This window comes from Salmo trutta, chromosome 24, assembly GCF_901001165.1.
Source record: "Salmo trutta chromosome 24, fSalTru1.1, whole genome shotgun sequence".
Lineage (NCBI taxonomy): Eukaryota > Metazoa > Chordata > Actinopteri > Salmoniformes > Salmonidae > Salmo > Salmo trutta.
Genome location: NC_042980.1, coordinates 38,419,339 through 38,443,919, shown reverse-complemented (window position 1 = coordinate 38,443,919; position 24,581 = coordinate 38,419,339). Strand labels below are relative to the sequence as shown.

Genomic DNA, 24,581 nt, shown 5'->3' with positions numbered 1-24,581 from the left:
GGGTGTAGAGAAGGACAGTTTATATTTTGGAGATGCACAAGAAAGATAATCATCAGTTGCAGAGTAACTGTGTGTGTGATGTGTGTGTGGTTGGTGTGTGGTGTGTGTGTGGTGTGTGTGGTTGGTGTGTGGTGTGTGTGTGGTGTGTGTGGTGTGTGTGCGGCCAGCAGGTGCTGCTGTAGTGCCTCACCTGGTAGGCTGGTCACCGTCTGGTCCCTGATGAAGTCGTCCACTTCCTCTGACCTCAGGAAGTACTGTCCGTTCGGCTTAGCCTTCCGGGTAGCCATTCTCGCCAACAGGATGTTGGACCCTGGACAGGTCAGAGGTCACAGAGGTTAGACAGGGTGTGTTACAGTGGGAGGGAAACATTTCCAAATGCTTCCTCCCTTGTTGTGCCAACAGAATCACTGGCATAATGCACTTTAACCTCCTCTGGTTTCCTATACGGAGTCAACCCAGACAGTCTTTCCTGAGATATTGTGCGTTACATGTCCATTGCGCTGCACACAATTTAAACGTAGTCTTGAATGATGCATGCCAAGATACACCAGAGATAAGGGACTGTTAATATTACAACCACACAACTCAAACGCCGGTTCACCAGTATGAACCAAATCGCAAACCGCTTTTTTTGTTCAAGCCCTGAAGAACTGTTGTCCGCTAAAGATGTTTCCAATTTGCCAATTTATTGGCTGTCCAGTATCCAGACGACCTGTCCCCAGATTCCAATACAGTTCACCTCTTTCCGTAACGTGTTGAGGCCGGCAATTAAGGAGAATGAGAGGCTGAATTAAAGATGTTACAGAACTGCTGTATTTGAATCACCACTCCCTCCTGTCCAGTTCCCCTGATACGGATATGACAATCTGTTTACCATCCCTGAAACTGTCGCTTCTGTCCAGTTCCCTGATACGGATATGACAATCTGTTTACCATCCCTGAAACTGTCGCTTCTGTCCAGTTCCCTGATATGGATATGACAATCTGTTTACCATCCCTGAAACTGTCCCTCCTGTCCAGTTCCCTGATATGGATATGACAATCTGTTTACCATCCCTGAAACTGTCGCTTCTGTCCAGTTCCCTGATACGGATATGACAATCTGTTTACTATCCCTGAAACTGTCGCTTCTGTCCAGTTCCCTGATACGGATATGACAATCTGTTTACTATCCCTGAAACTGACGCTTCTGTCCAGTTCCCTGATACGGATATGACAATCTGTTACCATCCCTGAAACTGTCGCTTCTGTCCAGTTCCCTGATACGGATATGACAATCTGTTTACCATCCCTGAAACTGTCCCTCCTGTCCAGTTCCCTGATACGGATATGACAATCTGTTTACCATCCCTGAAACTGTCGCTTCTGTCCAGTTCCCTGATACGGATATGACAATCTGTTTACCATCCCTGAAACTGTCCCTCCTGTCCAGTTCCCTGATACGGATATGACAATCTGTTTACCATCCCTGAAACTGTCGCTTCTGTCCAGTTCCCTGATACGGATATGACAATCTGTTTACCATCCCTGAAACTGTCGCTTCTGAGGAGAAATTATTTTCTAAACAAAAAACTCCTAACTAACTAAAGAAGAATTAGTCTAATGCACTTTAGAACAGCCAAGTCAGCTCCACTCATTGCTCTGGCACCGTCGCTGCCTTCACGGCATTTAATCACCCATATCTCTTTCTACTTCAATCAGTTAAACCTTTTCTTTTTCAAGGCCTGAGGCACAATTCAGTCACATTCCTGAAGACCAACAAACACTTAGCTTAGCTTTCTAGTCCATATGGAAATGAAAAAGGTTCATGAATAACTTTTTGTAGGGTTACTGCCAAAAGGTTTTATTAAATAAATAAAAAATAGACATTGATGACAGGCGTATGGGCCCCCAAAGCATTGCAGGGGTCTACAGGGGTGTCCAGTACACCAGAGTACACAATGTGACTCAGGTGTGGCAGAGGAAGGCACTACTTACCCATGCCCACTGAGGCGGAGCACCCAGTCCTCTCCCTGACGTCTGCCCGGATGGCACTACTCACCCAGTCCTCTCCCTGACGTCTGCCCGGATGGCACTACTCACCCAGTCCTCTCCCTGACGTCTGCCCGGATGGCACTACTCACCCAGTCCTCTCCCTGACGTCTGCCCGGATGGCACTACTCACCCATGCCCACTGAGGCGGAGCACCCAGTCCTCTCCCTGACGTCTGCCCGGATGGCACTGGCAAGTTCATCTGGTGTAACACTCAACTCGGCCAGCAGGGCGGAGCTATCCACCAACGCCTCGTCACAACTCAGGGCCTCGATGTCGTGAGAATAACTACAGAGAGAGACAGAGAGAGACAGAGACAGAGAGAGTAACAGAGGCAGAGGAGAGGGAGAGAAAGAGATAAAATAAAGAGAAAAGTTAAATCAATTTGTTGTCTAATAGATGAGATTGTGCTACAATCCTACCAAGTAACTAATAGTCATAGATGACAGGTATAGAGAGAGAGAGTGAGTGAGTATCTGTTCATCCATGCGTACCTGGCGAGGGTCTCGTACATGGCCAGGGCTACCTTCTTGTAGGCCTGGAAGTCATAAGGGACTGACTGCAGGGAGGGACACAGCTGTTTGGCCTGGCCAAAAAACATCCCGTTCCTCACCCCCGCCTGCCTGAAAGACCGAAAGAGAGACCACATATTACTATAGGGTAGAGTGTACGTGTGTCTCTGTGTGTGTGTGTGTGTGTGTGTGTGTGTGTGTGTGTGGGTGTGTGTGTGTGTGTGTGTGCGTATATGTGTTGTACCTGGCCTCATAGCTACAGGAGGCGATCTCAGCCATAGAGAGGGCAGCAGTACCCTGGTCAACACTGTTGCCATGGGAGATGTGACTCTCCGTCTCTGATGATGTAATTTCCTCCAGGTCCCCATCCTTCCTCTCTGACACAGCTGGATAGTCATATTTTTTCTGGTAGTACTGCAGCTCCAGCTGGCGGTCAACACCAGGTCTCTGGGCCACTCTGCCTGAACCACGGTTACTGGTCACCGCTACAGACTTCCCTGGGGGGAGGAGAGGAGGGGGTGCGGTTAGTGGGCACATAGGACTAGAATAGCAAATATGATAGAAATACTTGAGTTTTTGCGTGTATACCTTTGAGGTCTGGTCGGTGTCTGATCCCCACGGAGACAAAGAAACAGTCCATGTCCACATGCAGGATACAGGACTGAGGTCCAGGAGCAGCTGACAAACCTGGTCGACAGACAGACAGACAGACAGACAGACAGACAGACAGACAGACAGACAGACAGACAGAAAGTGTTAATACCCCTTGACTTATTACACATTTTGTTGTGTTACAGCTTGAATTCAAAATTGATGAATTTTTTTCCCCCCCTCACCCTACACACAATAGCCCATAATGACCAAGTGAAAACATGTTTTTAGAATGTTTTGAAAATGAAATACAGAAATATCTCATTTACATATGTATTCACACCCCTTTGCTATGAAACTCCAAATTGAGCTCAGGTGCATCCAATTTCCTTTGATCGTCCTTGAGATGACACTACAACTTGATTGGACATGATTTAGAAACATGTCAGAGCAGAAACTATACCATGAAGTCCCAGGAAGTGTCTGTAGATCGCCAAGATAGAATTGTGATGAGGAATATATCTGGGAAAAGGTATAAAACAACTTCTAGAGTGTTGAGCTCTACAGCAGAGTCTCACAACTCAATCGCTGGTTGAAAACTGTTTTCTGCCCCTCCCAAAAGATAGAATTTGTAGATAATTGGCCCTCTTTCTGGGACTCACCCACAAACAGGCAGGAGTGACAGACTCCATCCTAGCTGGAGGGGTGCTCTCATCTTATCTACAAACATAGACAGGGCTCTAACTCCTCTAGCTCCACAATGAAATCGGGTGCAGGCCAGGCAGCAGGCTGTCAGCCAGCCTGCCAGCTTAGTTGAGTCTGCCACTAGCACAGTCAGTGTAGTCAGCTCAGCTATCCCCATTGAGACCGTGTCTGTGCCTCGACCTAGGTTGGGCAAAACTAAACATGGCGGTGTTCGCCTTAGCAATCTCACTAGAATAAAGACCTCCTCCATTCCTGACATTATTGAAAGAGATCTTGATAGCTCACATCTCAAAATAGGGCTACTTAATGTTAGATCCCTCACTTCAAAGGCAGTTATAGTCAATGAACTAATCACTGATCATAATCTTGATGTGATTGGCCTGACTGAAACATGGCTTAAGCCTGATGAATTTACTGTGTTAAATGAGGCCTCACCCCCTGGTTACACTAGTGACCATATCCCCCATGCATCCCACAAAGGCGAGGTGTTGCTAACATTTACAATATCAAATTTCAATTTACAAAAAAAACAAACACAGTTTTCGTCTTTTGAGCTTCTAGTCATGAAGCCTTCTCAATCACTTTTTATAGCTACTGTTTACAGGCCTCCTGGGCCATATACAGCTTTCCTCACTGAGTTCCCTGAATTCCTATCAGACATTGTATTCATAGCAGATAATATTCTAATTTTTGGTGACTTTAACATTCACATGGAAAAGTCCACAGACCCACTCCAAAAGGCTTTCGGAGCCATCATCGACTCAGTGGGTTTTGTCCAACATGTCTCTGGACCTACTCACTGCCACAGTCATACTCTGGACCTAGTTTTGTCCCATGGAATAAATGTTGTGGATCTTAATGTTTTTCCTCATAATCCTGGACTAATCGAACCACCATTTTATTACGTTTGCAATCACAACAAATAATCTGCTCAGACCCCAAACATGGAGCATTAAAAGTCGTGCTATATATTCTCAGACAACCCAAAGATTCCTTGATGCCCTTCCAGACTCCCTCTGCCTACCCAAGGACGTCAGAGGACAAAAATCAGTTAACCACCTAACTGAGGAACTCAATTTAACCTTGCACAATACCCTAGATGCAGTTGCACACCCAAAATCGAAAAACATTTGTCATAAGAAACTAGCTCCCTAGTATACAGAAAAAACACGAGCTCTGAAGCAAGCTTCCAGAAAATTAGAACGGAAATGGCCCCACACCAAACTGGAAGTCTTCCAACTAGCTTGGAAAGACAGTACCGTGCGGTATTGGAGAGCCCTCACTGCTGCTCGATCATCCTATTTTTCCAACCTAATTGAGGAAATTAGAACAATCCGAAATGTATTTTTGATACTGTCGCAAAGCTAACTAAAAAGCAGCATTCCCCAAGAGAGGATGGCTTTCACTTCAGTAGTAATAAATTCCTTAACTTCTTTGAGGAAAAGATCATGATCATTAGAAAGCAAATTACAGACTCCTCTTTAAATCTGCGTATTCCTCCAAAGCTCAGTTGTCCTGAGTCTGCACAACACTGCCAGTATCTAGGATCAAGGGAGACACTCAAGTGTTTTAGTACTATATCTCTTGACACAATGATGAAAATAATCATGGCCTCTAAACCTTCAAGCTGCATACTGGACCCCATTCCAACTAAACTACTGAAAGAGCTGCTCCCTGTGCTTGGCCCTCCTATGTTGAACATAATAAACGGCTCTCTATCCACCGGATGTGTACCAAACCCACTAAAAGTGGCAGTAATAAAGCCTCTCTTGAAAAAGCCAAACCTTGACCCAGAAAATATAAAAAACTATCGGCCTATATCGAATCTTCCATTCCTCTTTAAAATTATAAGAAACAGTTTTTGCACAGCAACTCACTGCCTTCCTGAAGACAAACAATTTATACAAAACGCTTCAGTCTGGTTTTAGACTCCATCATAGCACTGAGACTGCACTTGTGAAGGTGGTAAATGACCTTTTAATGGCATCTGACTGAGGCTCTGCATCTGTCCTCGTGCTCCTAGATCTTAGTGCTGCTTTTGACACCATCGATCATGACATTCTTTTGGAGAGATTGGAAACCCAAATTGGTCTACACGGACAAGTTCTGGCCTGGTTTAGATCTTATCTGTCGGAACGATATCAGTTTGTCTCTGTGAATGGTTTGTCCTCTGACAAATTAACTGTAAATTTCGGTGTTCCTCAAGGTTCCGTTTTAGGACCACAATTGTTTTCACTATATATTTTACCTCTTGGGGATGTCATTCAAAAACATAATGTTACATTTCACTGCTATGCGGATGACACACAGCTGTACATTTCAATGAAACATGGTGAAGCCCCAAAATTGCCACGCTAGAAGCCTGTGTTTCAGACATAAGGAAGTGGATGGCTGCAAACGTTCTACTTTTAAACTCGGACAAAACAGAGATGCTTGTTCTAGGTCCCAAGAAACAAAGAGATCTTCTGTTGAATCTGACAATTAATCTTGATGTTTGTACAGTCGTCTCAAATAAAACTGTGAAGGACCTTGGCGTTACTCTGGACCCTGATCTCTCTTTTGAAGAACATATCAAGACTGTTTCAAGGACAGCTTTTTTCCATCCACGTAACAAAAGCTGATACAGACATACCCAAGATGACTCAAAGCTGTAATCGCTGCCAAAGGTGCTTCTACAAAGTATTGACTCATGGGTGTGAATACTTATGTAAATTTGATATTTCATTATTAATACATTGCAAAATTTTCTAAAAACATGTTTTCACTGTCATTATGGGGTATTGTCTGTGAGAATTTTATTGTATTTCATCCATTTTGAATTCAGGCTGTAACAACAAAATCTGGAATAAGTCAAGGGGTATGAATACCTTCTGAAGGCTCTGTACACAGCTATTTATGGTCTGCAAAATGCATCACACTCAAACAAACCCTGATGACATTAACAACATGCAGAATTTTCCCTATGACATTTAAGAGAGGAGAGCGAGAGGAGTGTGTGTGTGTGAGTGAGAGAGAGAGAGAGCGAGTGAGATAAGAGAGGAGTGTGTGAGCGAGAGAGAGACAGACAGACAGATGGACATGACTGGACTGAGTTATCAGAATTCACATACCATCAGACAGAGACTATCCAATCCATCCCTTCCAAACACCCAGCCTACAGCTCCTTACCCTCTCTCCTCTGGCGTCTGAGCCTGTCTCTCCCGGGGAAGGTGGTACCCCCTGTGGCCCTCCTCCTGCTCTGCAACATGTTGACATACTCAGAGAACTCACTCCTCCACGTGGAGATGTGGTGGAGACGAGAGTGGGAGTAAAACTCTGAGATGATCCCCCCGGTCTTTACCTTTGCTGATTGTTGGTCGTGTTGCGGAGGAGCGGAGTTTGAGGGAAAGGGGTTGGCTGATAAGTTGTTGGTTTCCAGGGGGGTGGGGTTAGAAGGAAAGGCGTTGGCTGATAGGTTGTTGGTTTCCAGGGGGGCAGGGTTAGAAGGAAAGGCGTTGGCTGATAAGTTGTTGGTTTCCAGGGGGGTGGGGTTAGAAGGAAAGGCGTTGGCTGATAGGTTGTTGGTTTCCAGGGGGGCAGGGTTAGAAGGAAAGGCGTTGGCTGATAAGTTGTTGGTTTCCAGGGGGGTGGGGTTAGAAGGAAAGGCGTTGGCTGATAGGTTGTTGGTTTCCAGGGGGGTGGGGTTAGAAGGAAAGGCGTTGGCTGATAGGTTGTTGGTTTCCAGGGGGGCAGGGTTCGAGGGAAAGGCATTGGCTGATAGGTTGTTGGTTTCCAGGGGGGTGGGGTTAGAAGGAAAGGTGTTGGCTGATAGGTTGTTGGTTTCCAGAGGGGCAGAGTTCGAGGGAAAGGCGTTGGCTGATAGGTTGTTGGTTTCCAGGGGGGTGGGGTTAGAAGGAAAAACATTGTGGTGGCTGCCATTCAGACAGACAGGGGAAGGGGAGGGGTTTGGGTTAGCAGGGGGGAGTGGTTTCTCAGGAGGGAAATCTGATTGAGGCGGGAGATCTAGGGGGCGGGATGCAGAGGCAGCCATGGCCTCCTGATAGGTGGGCGGAGGGGGCTTGGGTCTCTGTTCATTGGCTGGTTGTGCGTGGTGTCTGTGGTGAGAGACAGGGGGAGGTCTGGGGGTGTCATGTTGGATAGGGGGTTTGGATAAGGGGCTGTCAGGCTGTGGGGGTATGGATTGGAGAGTATGGGGTAACCCCCTGTCTGTAGTGGGTGTGGGTCGTGTGGGGAGAGGTCCAGAGGCTTTATGGCACCATTCACAGGATGGGCGTGACCGTTGGTCAGAGTGGGGTCCTTCACCCCTCTGGGAGTTTTGACAGGGGTCCTCACCACCCAACTCTTGGACCCAGTTCATTTTGACGCTACCAGTCTTTTCATAAGAGGTCAGTAATGATCCATTCCTATCGGACAGAGAGAGAAGTGAGAATTAAGAATCACAACATGGAACCAATGTTCTTTCTGTATTGGCTTTTGTATGTTATTATGCCAGGACAATACACAAACATGCACCAATATACAGTGCCCCCCACTTAATATTCATTCAATACTTTGTGCAACCTCCCTTTGCCAAGATAACAGCTCTGAGTCTTCTCCTATAATGCATAATGAGGTTGTAGAAAACATCTCTAGATCGTTCAGATTCCAAGGTCCACGCTTGTGGACTATCCTCTTCAGCTCAGCACACAGGGTTTCTATGGGGTTTAGGCCAGGGGACTGGGATGGCTATGGCAAAACCTGGATTCTGTGGTCAGTGAACCATTTTTGTTTTGATTTTGAGGTGTGCTTTGGATTATTGTCCTGCTGGAAGATCCAACCATGGCCCAGTTTAATCTTCCCAGCAGAGGCAGTCAGGTTTAGATTTAATATCTTCTGGTACTTGATGGAGTCCATGATACCATGTATCCTAACAAGTTGTCCAGGGCCTTTGGAAGAAAAACAGCCCCACAACATAAAAGATCCACGGGTTCGTGCCGTGGGGGGGGGGGGATCATCGTGGCTAAACTCAGCCTTGTCTCAGGATAGTAAGTGAGTGGTTGAAGGTATCTCTCTAGTGGTGTGGGGGCTGTGCTTTGGCAAAGTGGGTGGGGTTATATCCTGCCTGGTTGGCCCTGTCCGTCGGACAGGGGCACAGTTTCTCCCGACCCCTCCTGTCTCAGCCTCCTGTATTTATGCTGCAATAGTTTGTGTCGGGGGGCTAGGATCAGTCTGTTATATCTGGAGTATTTCTTCTGTCTTATCCAGTGTCCTGTGTGAATTTAAGTATGGTCTCTCTAATTCTCTAACTCTGAATGCTCGGCTATGAAAAGCCAACTGACATTTACTCCTGAGGTGCTGACCAGTTGCACCCTCTACAACCACTGTGATTATTATTATTTGACCCTGTTAGATTGTTTGAACATCTTGGCCATGTACTGTTATAATCTCCACCCAGAAGAGGACTGGCCACCCCTCAGAGCCTGTTTCCTCTCTGTTTCTTCCTAGGCTCCTGCCTTTCTAGGGAGTTTTTCCTAGCCACCATGCTTCTACACCTTTCATTGCTTGCTGTTTGGGGTTTTAGGCTGAGTTTCTGTATAGTGCTTTGTGACATCGGCTGATGTAAAAAGGGCTTTATGAATACATTTCCTTGATTGTTTGATCCACCACCATACTTCACAGTGGGGATGAGGTACTTTTCTGCATGGCTATCTTTCGGTCTACGTCAAACCCACCTCTGGTGTTTGTTTCCAAAAAGCTCTATTTTGGTCTCATCTGACCATAGAACCCGGTCCCATTGAAAGTTCCAGTAATGTTTGGCAAACTGTAGGCGCTTGAGTTTGTTGTTTGATGACAGCAAAGGCTTTTTTATGGCAACCCTCCCAAACAACTTGTGGTTATGTAGGTGGCGTCTGATTGTAGTTTTGGAGATTTTCTGACCCCAAGACCCAACTAACGTCTGTAATTCTCCAGCTGTGATCCTTGGAGATGTTTTGGCCACTCTAACCATCCTCCTCACTGTGCGTGGGGTCAATATAGACACACGTCCTCTTCCAGGCTGATTGTTAACATCTCCAGTTGCTTTAAACTTCTTAGTTATTGCCCTGATAGTGGAAATGGGCATTTTCAACCATTGAGACATCTTCTTATAGCCATTTCCTGATTTCTGCAGCTCAATAACCTTTTGTCGCACATCATTACTCTATTCTCAGGTCTTTCCCATAGTGATGGATGACCATGGGAACTTGGCCTGTATGTCACCTCATATTTATACCCCAGTGAAACAGGAAGTCATGGCTTACCACTTAAGTGTTCCTAATCACTCAGGTGAACTTAAAACCGTAAAATATGAATGGGAATAGAATTCAGTTAGATTTTACTCATAAGAATTTCTAGGGGTGCCAATAATTGTGGCACACATGTTTAGTAGAACAATATTTATTTCGCATTTATTTTTCAATAATTTTACTTCAATTAAAGGTTCGATTTTTGTGAATATTTTGAATGAAAGACCAAGGAGATAAACAGCAAATAAATAAAAAATTCACAGCCCGTTATGCTCATATTTTCTAAGGGTGCCAATATTAGTGGAAGGCATTGTACAAATATCAAAATACACCTAAAACACACTCACAGTCTGAAGTCCAGCTCCCGGTAGCTGTGCTGGAGGTGACTGGAGATGCAGAGGATGGAAGGAGGTTGTGCCTGTCCAGGTTTAGAGAGCTTGTGGCTGGGGTTTGCAGGGACGGGACCAGGGGTCTGTGGGTGGGTATAGGCTGAAGGAGGAGGCTGGATGCAGCCTAACTTGGGTTTCCCGTGCCTGGGTGGGTGGTGGGTGATGTGCCCTGGGTCAGAGTAAAGGTGGTTGGAGGAAAAGGGGCCGAGAAGGCTGGGTCCTAGAATGAGGTGGCTGGGCTGGGGGCCGAGGTGGCTGGGCTGGGGGCCGAGGTGGCTGGGCTGGGGGCCGAGGTGGCTGGGCTGGGGGCCGAGTTGACTGGGCTGGGGGCCGAGTTGACTGGGCTGGGGGCCGAGGTGGCTGGGCTGGGGGCCGAGGTGGCTGGGCTGGGGGCCGAGGTGGCTGGGCTGGGGGCCGAGTTGACTGGGCTGGGGGCCGAGTTGACTGGGCTGGGGGCCGAGTTGAACTGGGCCTGGACTGGGCTGGGGGCCGAGGTGGCTGGGCTGGGGGCCGAGGTGGACTGGGCTGGGGGCCGAGTTGACTGGGCTGGGGGCCGAGTTGACTGGGCTGGGGGCCGAGTTGACTGGGCTGGGGGCCGAGTTGGCTGGGCTGGGGGCCGAGGTGGCTGGGCTGGGGGCCGAGGTGGCTGGGCTGGGGGCCGAGGTGGCTGGGCTGGGGGCCGAGGTGACTGGGCTGGGGGCCGAGGTGGCTGGGCTGGGGGCCGAGGTGGCTGGGCTGGGGGCCGAGGTGGCTGGGCTGGGGGCCGAGGTGGCTGGGGAGAGAGTGGCTGGGCTGGGGGCCGAGGTGGCTGGGCTGGGGGCCGAGGTGGCTGGGGTGGGGGCCGAGGTGGCTGGGGAGAGAGTGGCTGGGCTGGGGGCCGAGGTGGCTGGGCGGGGGGCCGAGGTTGGCTGGGCTGGGGGCCGAGGTGGCTGGGCTGGGGGCCGAGGTGGCTGGGCTGGGGGCCGAGTTGACTGGGCTGGGGCCGAGTTGACTGGGCTGGGGGCCGAGGTGGCTGGGCTGGGGGCCGAGGTGGCTGGGCTGGGGGCCGAGGTGGCTGGGCTGGGGGCCGAGGTGGCTGGGCTGGGGGCCGAGTTGACTGGGCTGGGGGCCGAGGTGGCTGGGCTGGGGGCCGAGGTGGCTGGGGAGAGGGTGGCTGGGCTGGGGGCCGAGGTGGCTGGGCTGGGGGCCGAGGTGGCTGGGCTGGGGGCCGAGGTGGCTGGGCTGGGGGCCGAGGTGGCTGGGGAGAGGGTGGCTGGGCTGGGGGCCGAGGTGGCTGGGCTGGGGGCCGAGGTGGCTGGGCTGGGGGCCGAGGTGGCTGGGGAGAGAGTGGCTGGGCTGGGGGCCGAGGTGGCTGGGCTGGGGGCCGAGGTGGCTGGGCTGGGGGCCGAGGTGGCTGGGGCGGGGGGCCGAGTTGACTGGGCTGGGGGCCGAGGTGGCCGGGCTGGGGGCCGAGGTGGCTGGGCTGGGGGCCGAGGTGGCTGGGCTGGGGGCCGAGGTGGCTGGGCTGGGGGCCGAGTTGACTGGGCTGGGGGCCGAGTTGACTGGGCTGGGGGCCGAGTTGGCTGGGCTGGGGGCCGAGGTGGCTGGGCTGGGGGCCGAGGTGGCTGGGCTGGGGGCCGAGGTGGCTGGGCTGGGGGCCGAGTTGACTGGGCTGGGGGCCGAGGTGGCTGGGCTGGGGGCCGAGGTGGCTGGGCTGGGGGCCGAGGTGGCTGGGCTGGGGGCCGAGGTGGCTGGGGAGAGAGTGGCTGGGCTGGGGCCGAGGTGGCTGGGCTGGGGGCCGAGGTGGCTGGGCTGGGGGCCGAGGTGGCTGGGGAGAGAGTGGCTGGGCTGGGGGCCGAGGTGGCTGGGCTGGGGGCCGAGGTGGCTGGGCTGGGGGCCGAGGTGGCTGGGCTGGGGGCCGAGGTGGCTGGGCTGGGGGCCGAGTTGACTGGGCTGGGGGCCGAGTTGACTGGGCTGGGGGCCGAGGTGGCTGGGCTGGGGGCCGAGGTGGCTGGGCTGGGGGCCGAGGTGGCTGGGCTGGGGGCCGAGGTGGCTGGGCTGGGGGCCGAGTTGACTGGGCTGGGGGCCGAGGTGCTGGGCTGGGGGCCGAGGTGGCTGGGGAGAGGGTGGCTGGGCTGGGGGCCGAGGTGGCTGGGCTGGGGGCCGAGGTGGCTGGGCTGGGGGCCGAGGTGGCTGGGCTGGGGCCGAGGTGGCTGGGGAGAGGGTGGCTGGGCTGGGGGCCGAGGTGGCTGGGCTGGGGGCCGAGGTGGCTGGGCTGGGGGCCGAGGTGGCTGGGGAGAGAGTGGCTGGGCTGGGGGCCGAGGTGGCTGGGCTGGGGGCCGAGGTGGCTGGGCTGGGGGCCGAGGTGGCTGGGCTGGGGGCCGAGGTGGCTGGGCTGGGGGCCGAGGTGGCTGGGCTGGGGGCCGAGGTGGCGGGCTGGGGCCGAGGTGGCTGGCTGGGGGCCGAGGTGGCTGGGCTGGGGGGCCGAGGTGGCTGGGCTGGGGGCCGAGTGGCTGGGCTGGGGGCCGAGTTGACTGGGCTGGGGGCCGAGTTGGCTGGGCTGGGGGCCGAGGTGGCTGGGCTGGGGGCCGAGGTGGCTGGGCTGGGGCCGAGGTTGGCTGGGCTGGGGGCCGAGGTGGCTGGGCTGGGGCCGAGTTGACTGGGCTGGGGGCCGAGGTGGCTGGGCTGGGGGCCGAGGTGGCTGGGCTGGGGGCCGAGGTGGCTGGGGAGAGAGTGGCTGGGCTGGGGGCCGAGGTGGCTGGGCTGGGGGCCGAGGTGGCTGGGCTGGGGGCCGAGGTGGCTGGGCTGGGGGCCGAGGTGGCTGGGGAGAGAGTGGCTGGGCTGGGGGCCGAGGTGGCTGGGCTGGGGGCCGAGGTGGCTGGGCTGGGGGCCGAGGTGGCTGGGGAGAGAGTGGCTGGGCTGGGGGCCGAGGTGGCTGGGCTGGGGGCCGAGTTGACTGGGCTGGGGGCCGAGGTGGCTGGGCTGGGGGCCGAGGTGGCTGGGCTGGGGGCCGAGGTGGCTGGGCTGGGGGCCGAGTTGACTGGGCTGGGGGCCGAGGTGGCTGGGCTGGGGGCCGAGGTGGCTGGGCTGGGGGCCGAGGTGGCTGGGGAGAGAGTGGCTGGGCTGGGGGCCGAGGTGGCTGGGGAGAGAGTGGCTGGGCTGGGGGCCGAGGTGGCTGGGGAGAGAGTGGCTGGGCTGGGGGCCGAGGTGGCTGGGGAGAGAGTGGCTGGGCTGGGGGCCGAGGTGGCTGGGGAGAGAGTGGCTGGGCTGGGGGCCGAGGTGGCTGGGGAGAGAGTGGCTGGGCTGGGGGCCGAGGTGGCTGGTCGGAGAGTTGCTGGGCTGGGGGCCGAGGTGGCTGGTCGGAGAGTTGCTGGGCTGGGGGCCGAGGTGGCTGGGGAGAGAGTGGCTGGGCTGGGGGCTGAGGTGGCTAGCTAGGGGGTTATAGTGGTTGGGTTGGTGGTGTAGATTGTCTGTGTGTAGATGACTGTGGCTGGATGTAGGAGTGTGGTGCCTGGATAGGGGCTGCCCAAGGCTAGGGGCTGGGTTGTGGTTATTGAGGCTGGGTAAAGGGAGGCTGTGGCTGGGTAGGAGGTGCCCATGGAGGGGTCCTGCAGGCTCTTGGCCCTGGTGAACAGACACACTGGGGAAGCTCAGGCCTTTCTGCTTGGCATAGAGCTGGTACTGCAAGTAGGACAGGAGATGGCCAGCCTTGATACTGATGGAGGGAAAGAGGTATGTTCAAACACTAAGTATAATGTAGATTACACTACACTTAGACACAACACAACACAACACACACACACACACACACACACACACACACCTGTCAGTGATCCACTCTGGCCGGACCACCTTCTGGTCCCTCAGCTCCTGTATCTTACTGTTGGGCAGGTTGGTAGCGATGATGTGGGTGGTGTTAGAGTGGGAGTAGTACACGTGGAACTGACCCCCATGCAGATTCATCAGCCTGCGCAGCTCGTCCACACTGGGCTCTGGGCATAGAATTAGAATTAGAATGAATAGAACTAACTCTGAAATGCAGACTCTACTCATTGTAATCCTATGGGTCTGTGGCTCTGTGCACACACACAAGCAGGGTCGAGAGTAAGAACAGGGACAGGCATATCTACGTCTGGACATATTATTATTGAATCCAGCCGTGACGGACCCTCCACCTCCACCTCCAAATCAATCCCGCACCAGAATACAGGCCTCGGTGTAACTCTCATTCCTTCGATGATAAACGCGAATCCGACTATCATCCCTGGTGAGACATAACCGCGACTCATCAGTGAAGAGCACTTTTTGCCAGTCCTGTCTGGTCCAGCGACGGTGGGTTTGTGCCCATAGGCGACGTTGTTGCCGGTGATGTCTGGTGAGGACCTGCCTTACAACAGGCCTACAAGCCCTCAGTCCAGCCTCTCTCAGCCTATTGCGGACAGTCTGAGCACTGATGGAGGGATTGTGCGTTCCGATCCTGTGCAGGTGTTGTTACACGTAGTCTGCCACTGCGAGGACGATCAGTTGTCTGTCTCCCTGTAGCGCTGTCTTAAACGTCTTACAATACAGACATTGCAATTTATTGCCCTGGCCACATCTGCAGTCCTCATGCCTCCTTGCAGCATGCCTAAGGCATGTTCACGCAGATGAGCAGGGACTCTGGGCATCTTTCTTTGGTATTTTTCAGAGTCAGTAGAAAGGCCTCTTTAGTGTCCTAAGTTTTCATAACTGTAACCTTAATTGCCTACCGTCTGTAAGCTGTTAGTGTCTTAACAACCCTTCCACAGGTGCATGTTCATTAATTGTTTATGGTTCATTGAACACGCATGGGACACAGTGTTTAAACCCTTTACAATGAAGATCTGTGAAGTTATGTGGATTTTTACGAATTATCTTTGAAAGACAGGGTCCTGAAAAAGGGACATCTCTTTTTTTGCTGAGTTTAAATGTAGTTGTGAACATTACAGGTTGTTCTTTAGCATTAGCGGGTCTTTTGTGTAGCAGTTCATCTCGTGTTTTACCCAATGCCAAATTAAGAGCTTCATCCACACATTGTGGCGAATAGCCTCTTCTTAGAAATCTAGTGCGCATCTCCGCTGCTTTTTCTAGATAATCCTCTGTGGAGTGGCATATACGGCGCAGTCTGAAAAACTTGCTTCTAGGAAGTCCTCTTCTTAATGGCTCAGGAAGGAAGCCGTCCCCCTGTAATAGAGTATTTCTGTCCATTTCTTTTCTATACAGAGTTGCATTTGATTTCTCAATCCACATATCGAGGTAATGAACACAGTGTCACATTCAATAGTGAATTTGAGATTTGGGTCAATGCCATTGAGTAATGCCATGAAGTCTGACAGCACTTCTCCATATGCAAAAAATGTCCTAAACATATCGATACCACTTCAAGACTTTATTCAAAAATGATTTTCATTTTCATTATTAACAAAAGGTTCTTCAAAAAGACCCAGGAGGAGTAGCATAGCTCGGAGCGAATGTGGAGCCCATCGATGTTCCATTCGTTTGGAGATAGAATTCATCATTAAACCTGAAATACAGTTGAAGTTGGAAGTTTACATACACCTCAGCCAAATACATTTAAACTCAGTTTTTCACAATTCCTGACATTTAATCCTAGTAAAAATTCCCGATCTTAGGTCAGTTAGGATCACCACTTTATTTTAAGAATGTGAAATGTCAGAATAATAGTAGCGAGAATGATTTATTTCAGCTTTTATTTCCTTCATCACATTCCCAGTGGGTCAGAAGTTTACATACACTCAATTAGTATTTGGTAGCATTGCCATTAAATTGTTTAACTTGGGTCAAACGTTTCGGGTAGCCTTCCACAAGCTTCCCACAATAAGTTGGGTGAATTTTGTCCCATTCCTCCTGACAGAGCTGGTGTAACTGAGTCAGGTTTGTAGGCCTCATTGCTCGCACATGCTTTTTCAGTTCTGCTCACACATTTTCTATGGGATTGAGGTCAGGGCTTTGTGATGGCCACTCCAATACCTTGACTTTGTTGTCCTTAAGCCATTTTGCCACAACTTTGGAAGTATGCTTTGGGTCATTGTCCATTTGGAAGACCCATTTGCGACCAAGCTTTAACTTCCTGACTGATGTCTTGAGATGTTGCTTCAATATATCCACATAATGTTCCTTCCTCATGATGTCATCTATTTTGTGAAGTGCACCAGTCCCTCCTGCAGCAAAGCACCCCCACAACATGATGCTGCCACCACCGTGCTTCACGGTTGGGATGGTGTTCTTCGACTTGCAAGCCTCCCCCTTTTTCCTCCAAACATAACGATGGTCATCATGGCCAAACAGTTCTATTTTTGTTTCTTCAGACCAGAGGACATTTCTCCAAAAAGTACGATCTTTGTCCCCATGTGCAGTTGCAAACTGTAGTCTGGCTTTTTAATGGCTGTTTTGGAGCAGTGCCTTCTTCCTTACTGAGCGGCCTTTCAGGTTATGTCGATATAGGATTTGTTTTACTGTGGATATAGATACTTTTGTACCGGTTTCCTCCAGCATCTTCACAAGGTCCTTTGCTGTTGTTCTGGGATTGATTTGCACTTTTCGCACCAAAGTACGTTCATCTCTAGGAGACAGAACGCGTCTCCTTCCTGAGCGGTATGATGGCTGTGTGGTCCCATGGTGTTTATACTTGCATACTATTGTTTGTACAGATGAATGTGGTACCTTCAGGCGTTTGGAAATTGCTCCCAAGGATGAACCAGACTTGTGGAGGTCTACAATTTTTTTTCTGAGGTCTTGGCTGATTTCTTTTGATTTTCCCATGATGTCAAGCAAAGAGGTACTGAGTTTAAAGGTAGGCCTTGAAATACATCCACAGGTACAACTCCAATTGACTCAAATTATGTCAATTAGCCTATCAGAAGCTTCTAAAGCCATGACATAATTTTCTGGAATTATCCAAGCTGTTTAAAGGCACAGTCAACTTAGTGTATGTAAACTTATGACCTACTGTAATTGTGATACAGTGAATTATAAGTGAAATAATCTGTCTGTAAACAATTGTTGGAAAAATGACTTGTGTCATGCACAAAGTAGAAGTCCTAACCGACTTGCCAAAACTATAGTTTGTTAACAAGAAATGTGTAGAGTGGTGAAAAACGAGTTTTAATGCCTCCATCCCAAATGTATGTAAAGTTCCGACTTCAACTGTAGTTATACGTCAAAACATATTCAGCCAGCTCTAGAATAAAGTAGGTATTCGTTAGTATCTCCGTCTCTCAGATAGTGGGCTGAACGGATGTGGGTGGGGCTAGGTCTACATAAGGGTGCTAATTAAAAAAACTCACAAAAGCTCTGACGAAGGCAGTGAGGCCGATACGTAAAGCTTATTAAAGAGCAGTGATACTATCAAGGGCAGTGTGCACATCAAAGTTTATTTGTCACGTGCGCCGACAACAACAGGTGTAGACATTACAGTGGAACGCTTACTTACAGGCTCTAACCAATAGCACAATTTTTAAAAAAGGTATTAGGTGAACAAGGTAAGTAAAGAAATAAAAACAACAGTAAAAAGGCAGTGAAAAATAACAGTAGCGAGGCTATATACAGCAGCAAGGCTATAACAGTAGTGAGGCTATATACAGGCACCGGTTAGTCGGGCTGATTGAGGTAGTATGTACATGTAGATATGGTTAAAGTGACTATGCATATATGATGAACAGAGAGTAGCAGTAGCGTAAAAGAGGGGTTGGCAGGACACAATGCAGGTAGCCCAGTTAGCCAATGTGCGGTCGCACTGGTTGGTCGGGCTCGCAGTGGTTGGTCGGGCTAATTGAGGTAGTATGTACATGAATGTATAGTTAAAGGGACTGCATATATGATAAACAGAGAGTAGCAGCAGCGTAAAAAGTGGGGTTGGGGGGGCACACAATGCAAATAGTCCGGGTAGCCATTTGACTACCTGTTCAGGAGCCTTATGGCTTGGGGGTAAAAGCTGTTGAGAAGCCTTTTTGTCCTAGACTTGGCACTCCGGTACCGCTTGCCATGCGGTAGTAGAGAGAACAGTCTATGACTGGGGTGGCTGGTGTCCTTGACAATTTTTAGGGCCTTCCTCTGACAGCGCCTGGTGTAGAGGTCCTGGATGGCAGACAGCTTAGCCCCAGTGATGTACTGTGCCATACACACTACCCTCTGTAATGCCTAAAGGTCAGAGGCCGAGCAGTTGCCGTACCAGGCAGTGTTGCAACCAGTCAGGATGCGCTCGATGTTGCAGCTGTAGAACCTTTTGAGGATTTGAGGACCCATGCCAAATCTTTTTAGTTTCCTGAGGGGGAATAGGCTTTGTCGTGCCCTCTTCACGACTGTCTTGGTGTGTTTGGACCATTCTAGTTTGTTGGTGATGTGGACACCAAGGAACTTGAAGTTCTCAACCTGCTCCACTACAGCCCCGTCGATGAGAATGGGGGCGTGCTCTGTCCTCTTTTTCCTGTAGCCCACAATCATCTCTTTAGTCTTGGTTACGTTGAGGGATAGGTTGTTATTCTGGCACCACACGGCCAGGTCTCTGACCTCCTCCCTATTGGCTGTCTCGTTGTCGGTGATCAGGCCTACCACTGTTGTGTCGTCAGCAAACTTAATGATGGTGTTGGAGTCGTGCCTGGCCATGCAGTCGTGGGTGAACAGGGAGTACAGGAGGGGACTGAGCACGCACCCCTGAGGGGCTCCAGTGTTGAGGATCAGCGTGGCAGATGTGTTGCTACCTACCCTCGCCACCTGGGGGCGGCCCATCAGGAAGTCCAGGATCAAGTTGCAGAGGGAGGTGTTTAGTCCCAGGATCCTTAGCTTAGTGATGAGCTTTGAAGGGACTATGATGTTGAACGCTGAGCTGTAGTCAATGAATAGCATTCTCACGTAGGTGTTACTTTTGTCCAGGTGGGAAAGGGCAGTGTGGAGTGCAATAGAGATTAGAGGTCGACCAATTATGATTTTTCAAAGCCGATACCGCTTATTGGAGGACCAAAAAAAGCCGATACAGATTAAAAATCGGCTGATTTTTATATTTGTAATAATGACATTATGAACCCTTTTATTTTAACTTAATATAATACATAGATTGTATTTATTTAGTCTCAAATAAATAATGAAACATGTTCAATTTGGTTTAAATAATGCAAAAACAGTGTTGGAGAAGAAAGTAGAAGTGCAATATGTGCCATGTAAAAAAGCTAACGTTTAAGTTCCTTGCTCAGAACATGAGAACATATGAAAGCTGGTGGTTCAATATTCCCAGTTCTTCAATATTCCCAGTTAAGACATTTTAGGTTGTAGTTATTATAGGAATTTTGACGCATCGACTATTTCTCTCTATACCATTTGTATTTCATATACCTTTGACTATTGGATGTTCTTATAGGCACTTTAGTATTGCCAGCCTAATGTCGGGAGTTGATAGGCTTGAAGTTATAAACAGCGCTGTGCTTCAAGCATTGCTAAGATCTGTTGGCAAACACAGTAAAGTGCTGTTTGAATGAATGCTTACGGGCCTGCTGCTGCCTACCACTGCTCAGTCAGACTACTCTATCAAATATCAAATCATAGACTTAATTATAATAAACACAGAAATACGAGCCTTTGGTCATTAATATGGTCAAATCCGGAAACTATCATTTTGGAAAAGTTTATTTTTTCAGTAAAATACAGAACCGTTACGTGTTTTATCTAACGGGTGGCAACCCTAAGTCTAAATATTGCTGTTACCTTGTACAACCTTCAACGTTATGTCATTGCACTGAACGTAAGAGAAGTGACACAATTTCCCTAGTTAATATTGCCTGCTAATATGCATTTATTTTAAGGATAGGGGGCAGTATTCGGATGTTCGGATGACTGACATGCCCAAAGTAAACTGCCTGTTACTCAGGCACAGAGGCTAGGATATGCATATAATTGGTAGTATTGGATAGAAAACACTCTGAAGTTTCTAAAACTGTTAAAATAATGTCTGAGTATAACAGAACTGATATGGGAGGCAAAAACCCGAGGAGAATCCATCCGGAATTATTATTATTCCTCCCAGATAGCAGTTCCTATGGCTTCCACTAGATGTCAACAGTCTTTAGAAAGGGTTTCAGGCTTGTTTTTTGAAAAATGAGCTAGAATTTGTAGTTTTTCAGGTGGCTCTCATTTTGACTGTAGTGTTGTGGCGCGCACTTCATTATTTATCTCCGGTATTGAACACACTATTCTCATCTTAAATTTCATCATTTATTTACATATTAGGGTACCTGAGGATTATTAGAAACGTTGTTCGACTTGTTTGGACGAAGTTTATTGGTAACTTTTAGAATTCCTTTGTATGCATTTCGAATGAGTGGAACAGGTGGATTACTGAATCAAGCGCGGCAACAAAACTGACTTTTTTGGGATATAAAGAAGGTCTTTATCGAACAAAATGACCATTTGTTATGTAGCTGGGACCCTTGGGATTGCAAACAGAGGAAGATCTTCAAAAGGTAAGTGATTTATTTTATCGCTATTTCGGACTTTTGTGACGCCTCTGCTGGTTTGGAAAATGTTTTTAATGCTTTTGTACGCGGGGCGCTGTCCTCAGATAATCGCATGGTATGCTTTCGCGGCTGGATTAACAAGAAGTTAAGCTTTTAAATGATGTATGACACTTGTATTTTCAAGAATGTTTAATATTACGATTTTTGTATTTTGAATTTCGCGCTCTGCAATTTCACTGGACCTTGTCGAGGTGGGTTGCTAGCGGCACGTCTAGCCCAAAGAGGTATTTTAACTAAATATGTATGTTTAAAAAAATATACTCCTGTGTATTGATTTTTAAAAAGGCATTGAGGTTTATGGTTAGGTACATTTGTGCAACGATTTCGCGAATGTGCTTTTGTTAAATCATCACCCGTTTGGCGAAGTTGAAGTAGGCTGTGATTCGATGATAAATTAACAGGCACCACATTGATTATATGCAACGCAGGACAAGCTAGTTAACCTAGTAATATCAACCATGTGTAGTTAACTAGTGATTATGTGAAGATGGATTGTTTTTTTATAAGATAAGTTTAATGCTAGCAAGCAACTTACCTTGGCTCATTGCAGCCACAAGGTCCTTTTCACGCTGCACTCGCGTAACAGGTAGTCAGCCTGCCACACAGTTTCCTCATGGATTGTAATGTAATCAGCGTCCAAAAAGGCTGTTTACCGATTGTTATGAAAACGTGAAAAATCGGCCCTAATTAATCGGCCGACCTCTAATAGAGATTGCATCATCTGTGGATCTGGGCGGTATGCAAATTGGAGAAGGTCTAGGGTTTCTGGGATAATGGTGTTTCAAAGCACTTCATGGCTACGGACGTGAGTGCTACAGGTCTGTAGTCATTTAGGCAGGTTGCCTTCGTGTTCTTGGGCACAGGGACTATGGTGGCCTGCTTGAAACATGTTGGTATTACAGACTCAATCAGGGACATGTTGAAAATGTCAGTGAAGACACCTGCCAGTTGGTCAACACATGTCCGGAATACACGTCCTGGTAATCCGTCTGACCCCGCAGCCTTGTGAGTGTTGACCTGTTTAAAGGTCTTACTCACATCGGCTACGGAGAGCGTGTCGTCCGGAACCAGTCGTCCGGAACAGCTGATGCTCTCATGCATGCCTCAGTGTTGCTTGCCTCAAAGCGAGCATAGAAGTGATTTAGCTCGTCTGGTAGGCTCGTGTCACTGGGCAGCTCGCGGCTGTGCTTCTCTTTGCAGTCTGTAATAGTTTACAAGCCCTGCCACATCTGACGAGCGTTGGAGCCGGTGTAGTACGATTCAATCATAGCCCTGTATTGACGCTTTGCCTGTTTGATGGTTTGTCGGAGGGCATAGAATGATTTCTTATAAGCTTCCGGGTTAGAGTTCTGCACCTTGAAAGCGGCAGCTCTACCCTTTAGGTCAGTGCGAATGTTGCCTGTAATCCATGGCTTCTGGTTGGGGTATGTACGTACAGTCAGTGTGGGGACGACGTCCTCGATGCACTTATCGATAAAGCCAGTGACTGATGTGATGTACTCCTCAATGCCATCAAATATACTTAAGTATCAAAAGTAAAAATCATTTCAAATTACTTATATTAAGCAAAGCAGACGGCCACATTTTCTGGTTTTTATTTATTTATGGATAGCCAGGGGCACACTTCAACACTCAGACATCACTTACAAACAAAGTATTTGAGTCCGTCAGATCAGAGACAGTAGGGACGACCAGGGATGTTCTCTTGATAAGTATGTGAATTAGACCACATTTTCCTGTCCTGCTAAGCATTTAAAATGTAACGAGTACTTTTGGGTGTCAGGGAAAATGTATGGAGAAAAAGTACATCATTTTCTTTAGGAATGTAGTGAAGTAAAATGTGTCAAAAATATAAAATAGTAAAGTACAGATACCCCAAAAAATGACTTTAGTACTTTAAAGTGTTTTTACTATAGCACTTTACACAACTGGGAAGGAGAGGGGAAAGGGGGAGGAAACAGAAAGTTAAACATACAACACATTTAAGAACTGAACACCACATGAACCATGTCTATTATCTAGTAATACACACACACATTAAAGTAAAATTGCACAGAGAGTGTAGTCAAGTAGCTATATGAGGGATCACGCTAGGATCAGTGGGGTAGGGGTGGTGTATCGGTTAATTCCCATTTGTCTCACCTGTGTACCCGTTGACATAGATGGCCACCCCAGTGAAGATGCTGGAGCAGGCGCCATCTTTCGGCTTCTCTCTCGGGGCGTCCAGCTTTAACTGCTCATCCAGCTTGGACACCTTGGCAGCCATGTATCCACCCTGCGCGCGCGCGCACGCACGCACGCACGCACGCACGCACGCACACACACACACACACACACACACACACACACACACAAACGCAACAACCTTAGAATTTGTTCTAGCCCCACATTTCAGACTGATATGAACATGCACAACTATGAAAAGCTGGGTCCTCTTATCATGTCCGACACATACAGAGTCCTCTCATCATGTCCAACACATACAGAGTCCTCTCATCATGTCCAACACAGAGTCCTCTCATCATGTCCAACACATACAGAGTCCTCTCATCATGTCCAACACATACAGAGTCCTCTCATCATGTCCAACACAGAGTCCTCTCATCATGTCCAACACATACAGAGTCCTCTCATCATGTCCAACACAGAGTCCTCTCATCATGTCCAACACAGAGTCCTCTCATCATGTCCAACACATACAGAGTCCTCTCATCATGTCCAACACATACAGAGTCCTCTCATCATGTCCAACACAGAGTCCTCTCATCATGTCCAACACATACAGAGTCCTCTCATCATGTCCAACACATACAGAGTCCTCTCATCATGTCCAACACATACAGTCCTCTCATCATGTCCAACACATACAGAGTCCTCTCATCATGTCCAACACAGAGTCCTCTCATCATGTCCAACACATACAGAGTCCTCTCATCATGTCCAAGACATACAGAGTCCTCTCATCATGTCCAACACATAGAGCACGTCCTCTCTTGCTTTATAGTCTTAACCTCTCCTTCCTCATCAGCAGGTAAGTACACGTACACTGTATATAATCACACAAGTAACTGAAGTAAATGACTATCGCCCCGTAGCACTCACTTCTGTCATCATGAAGTGCTTTGAGAGACTAGTTAAGGATCATATCCCCTCCACCTTACCTGACACCCTAGACCCACTTCAATTTGCATAACGCTCCAATAGATCCACGGATGATGCAATCGCCATCACACTGCCCTAACCCATCTGGACAAGAGGAATACCTATGTAAGAATGCTGTTCATCAATTACAGCTCAGCATTTAACACCATAGTACCCTCCAAACTCGTCATTAAACTCGAGACCCTGGGTCTCAACCCCGCCCTGTGCAACTGGGTCCTGGACTTCCTGATGGGCCGCCCCCAGGTGGTGAGGGTAGGAAACAACACCTCCACTACGCTGATCCTCAACACTGGGGCCCCACAAGGGTGCATGCTCAGCCCCCTCCTGTACTCCCTGTTCACCCATGACTGTGTGGCCACGCACGCCTCCAACTCAATCATCAAGTTTGCAGATGACACTACAGTG

General features: G+C 49.2%; 1 protein-coding gene across 1 annotated transcript in view; it reads right to left on the bottom strand.

Annotated features, from left to right (window-relative positions):
- LOC115160556 (DNA repair protein REV1) overlaps positions 1 to 24,581 on the bottom strand; it is a 40,649-nt gene that overhangs the window by 9,420 nt on the left and 6,648 nt on the right. The window contains exons 2-12 of the mRNA XM_029710720.1: positions 23,157 to 23,289; positions 14,294 to 14,462; positions 13,782 to 14,185; positions 10,937 to 10,989; positions 10,450 to 10,784; positions 7,008 to 8,242; positions 3,132 to 3,230; positions 2,788 to 3,040; positions 2,526 to 2,654; positions 2,165 to 2,319; positions 191 to 310 (exon numbers count right to left, since the gene is read on the bottom strand). Coding sequence (XP_029566580.1) covers positions 191 to 310; positions 2,165 to 2,319; positions 2,526 to 2,654; positions 2,788 to 3,040; positions 3,132 to 3,230; positions 7,008 to 8,242; positions 10,450 to 10,784; positions 10,937 to 10,989; positions 13,782 to 14,185; positions 14,294 to 14,462; positions 23,157 to 23,280 — 3,076 coding nt within the window. The 5' untranslated portion in view covers positions 23,281 to 23,289. The remainder of the gene's footprint in view (positions 1 to 190; positions 311 to 2,164; positions 2,320 to 2,525; positions 2,655 to 2,787; positions 3,041 to 3,131; positions 3,231 to 7,007; positions 8,243 to 10,449; positions 10,785 to 10,936; positions 10,990 to 13,781; positions 14,186 to 14,293; positions 14,463 to 23,156; positions 23,290 to 24,581) is intronic.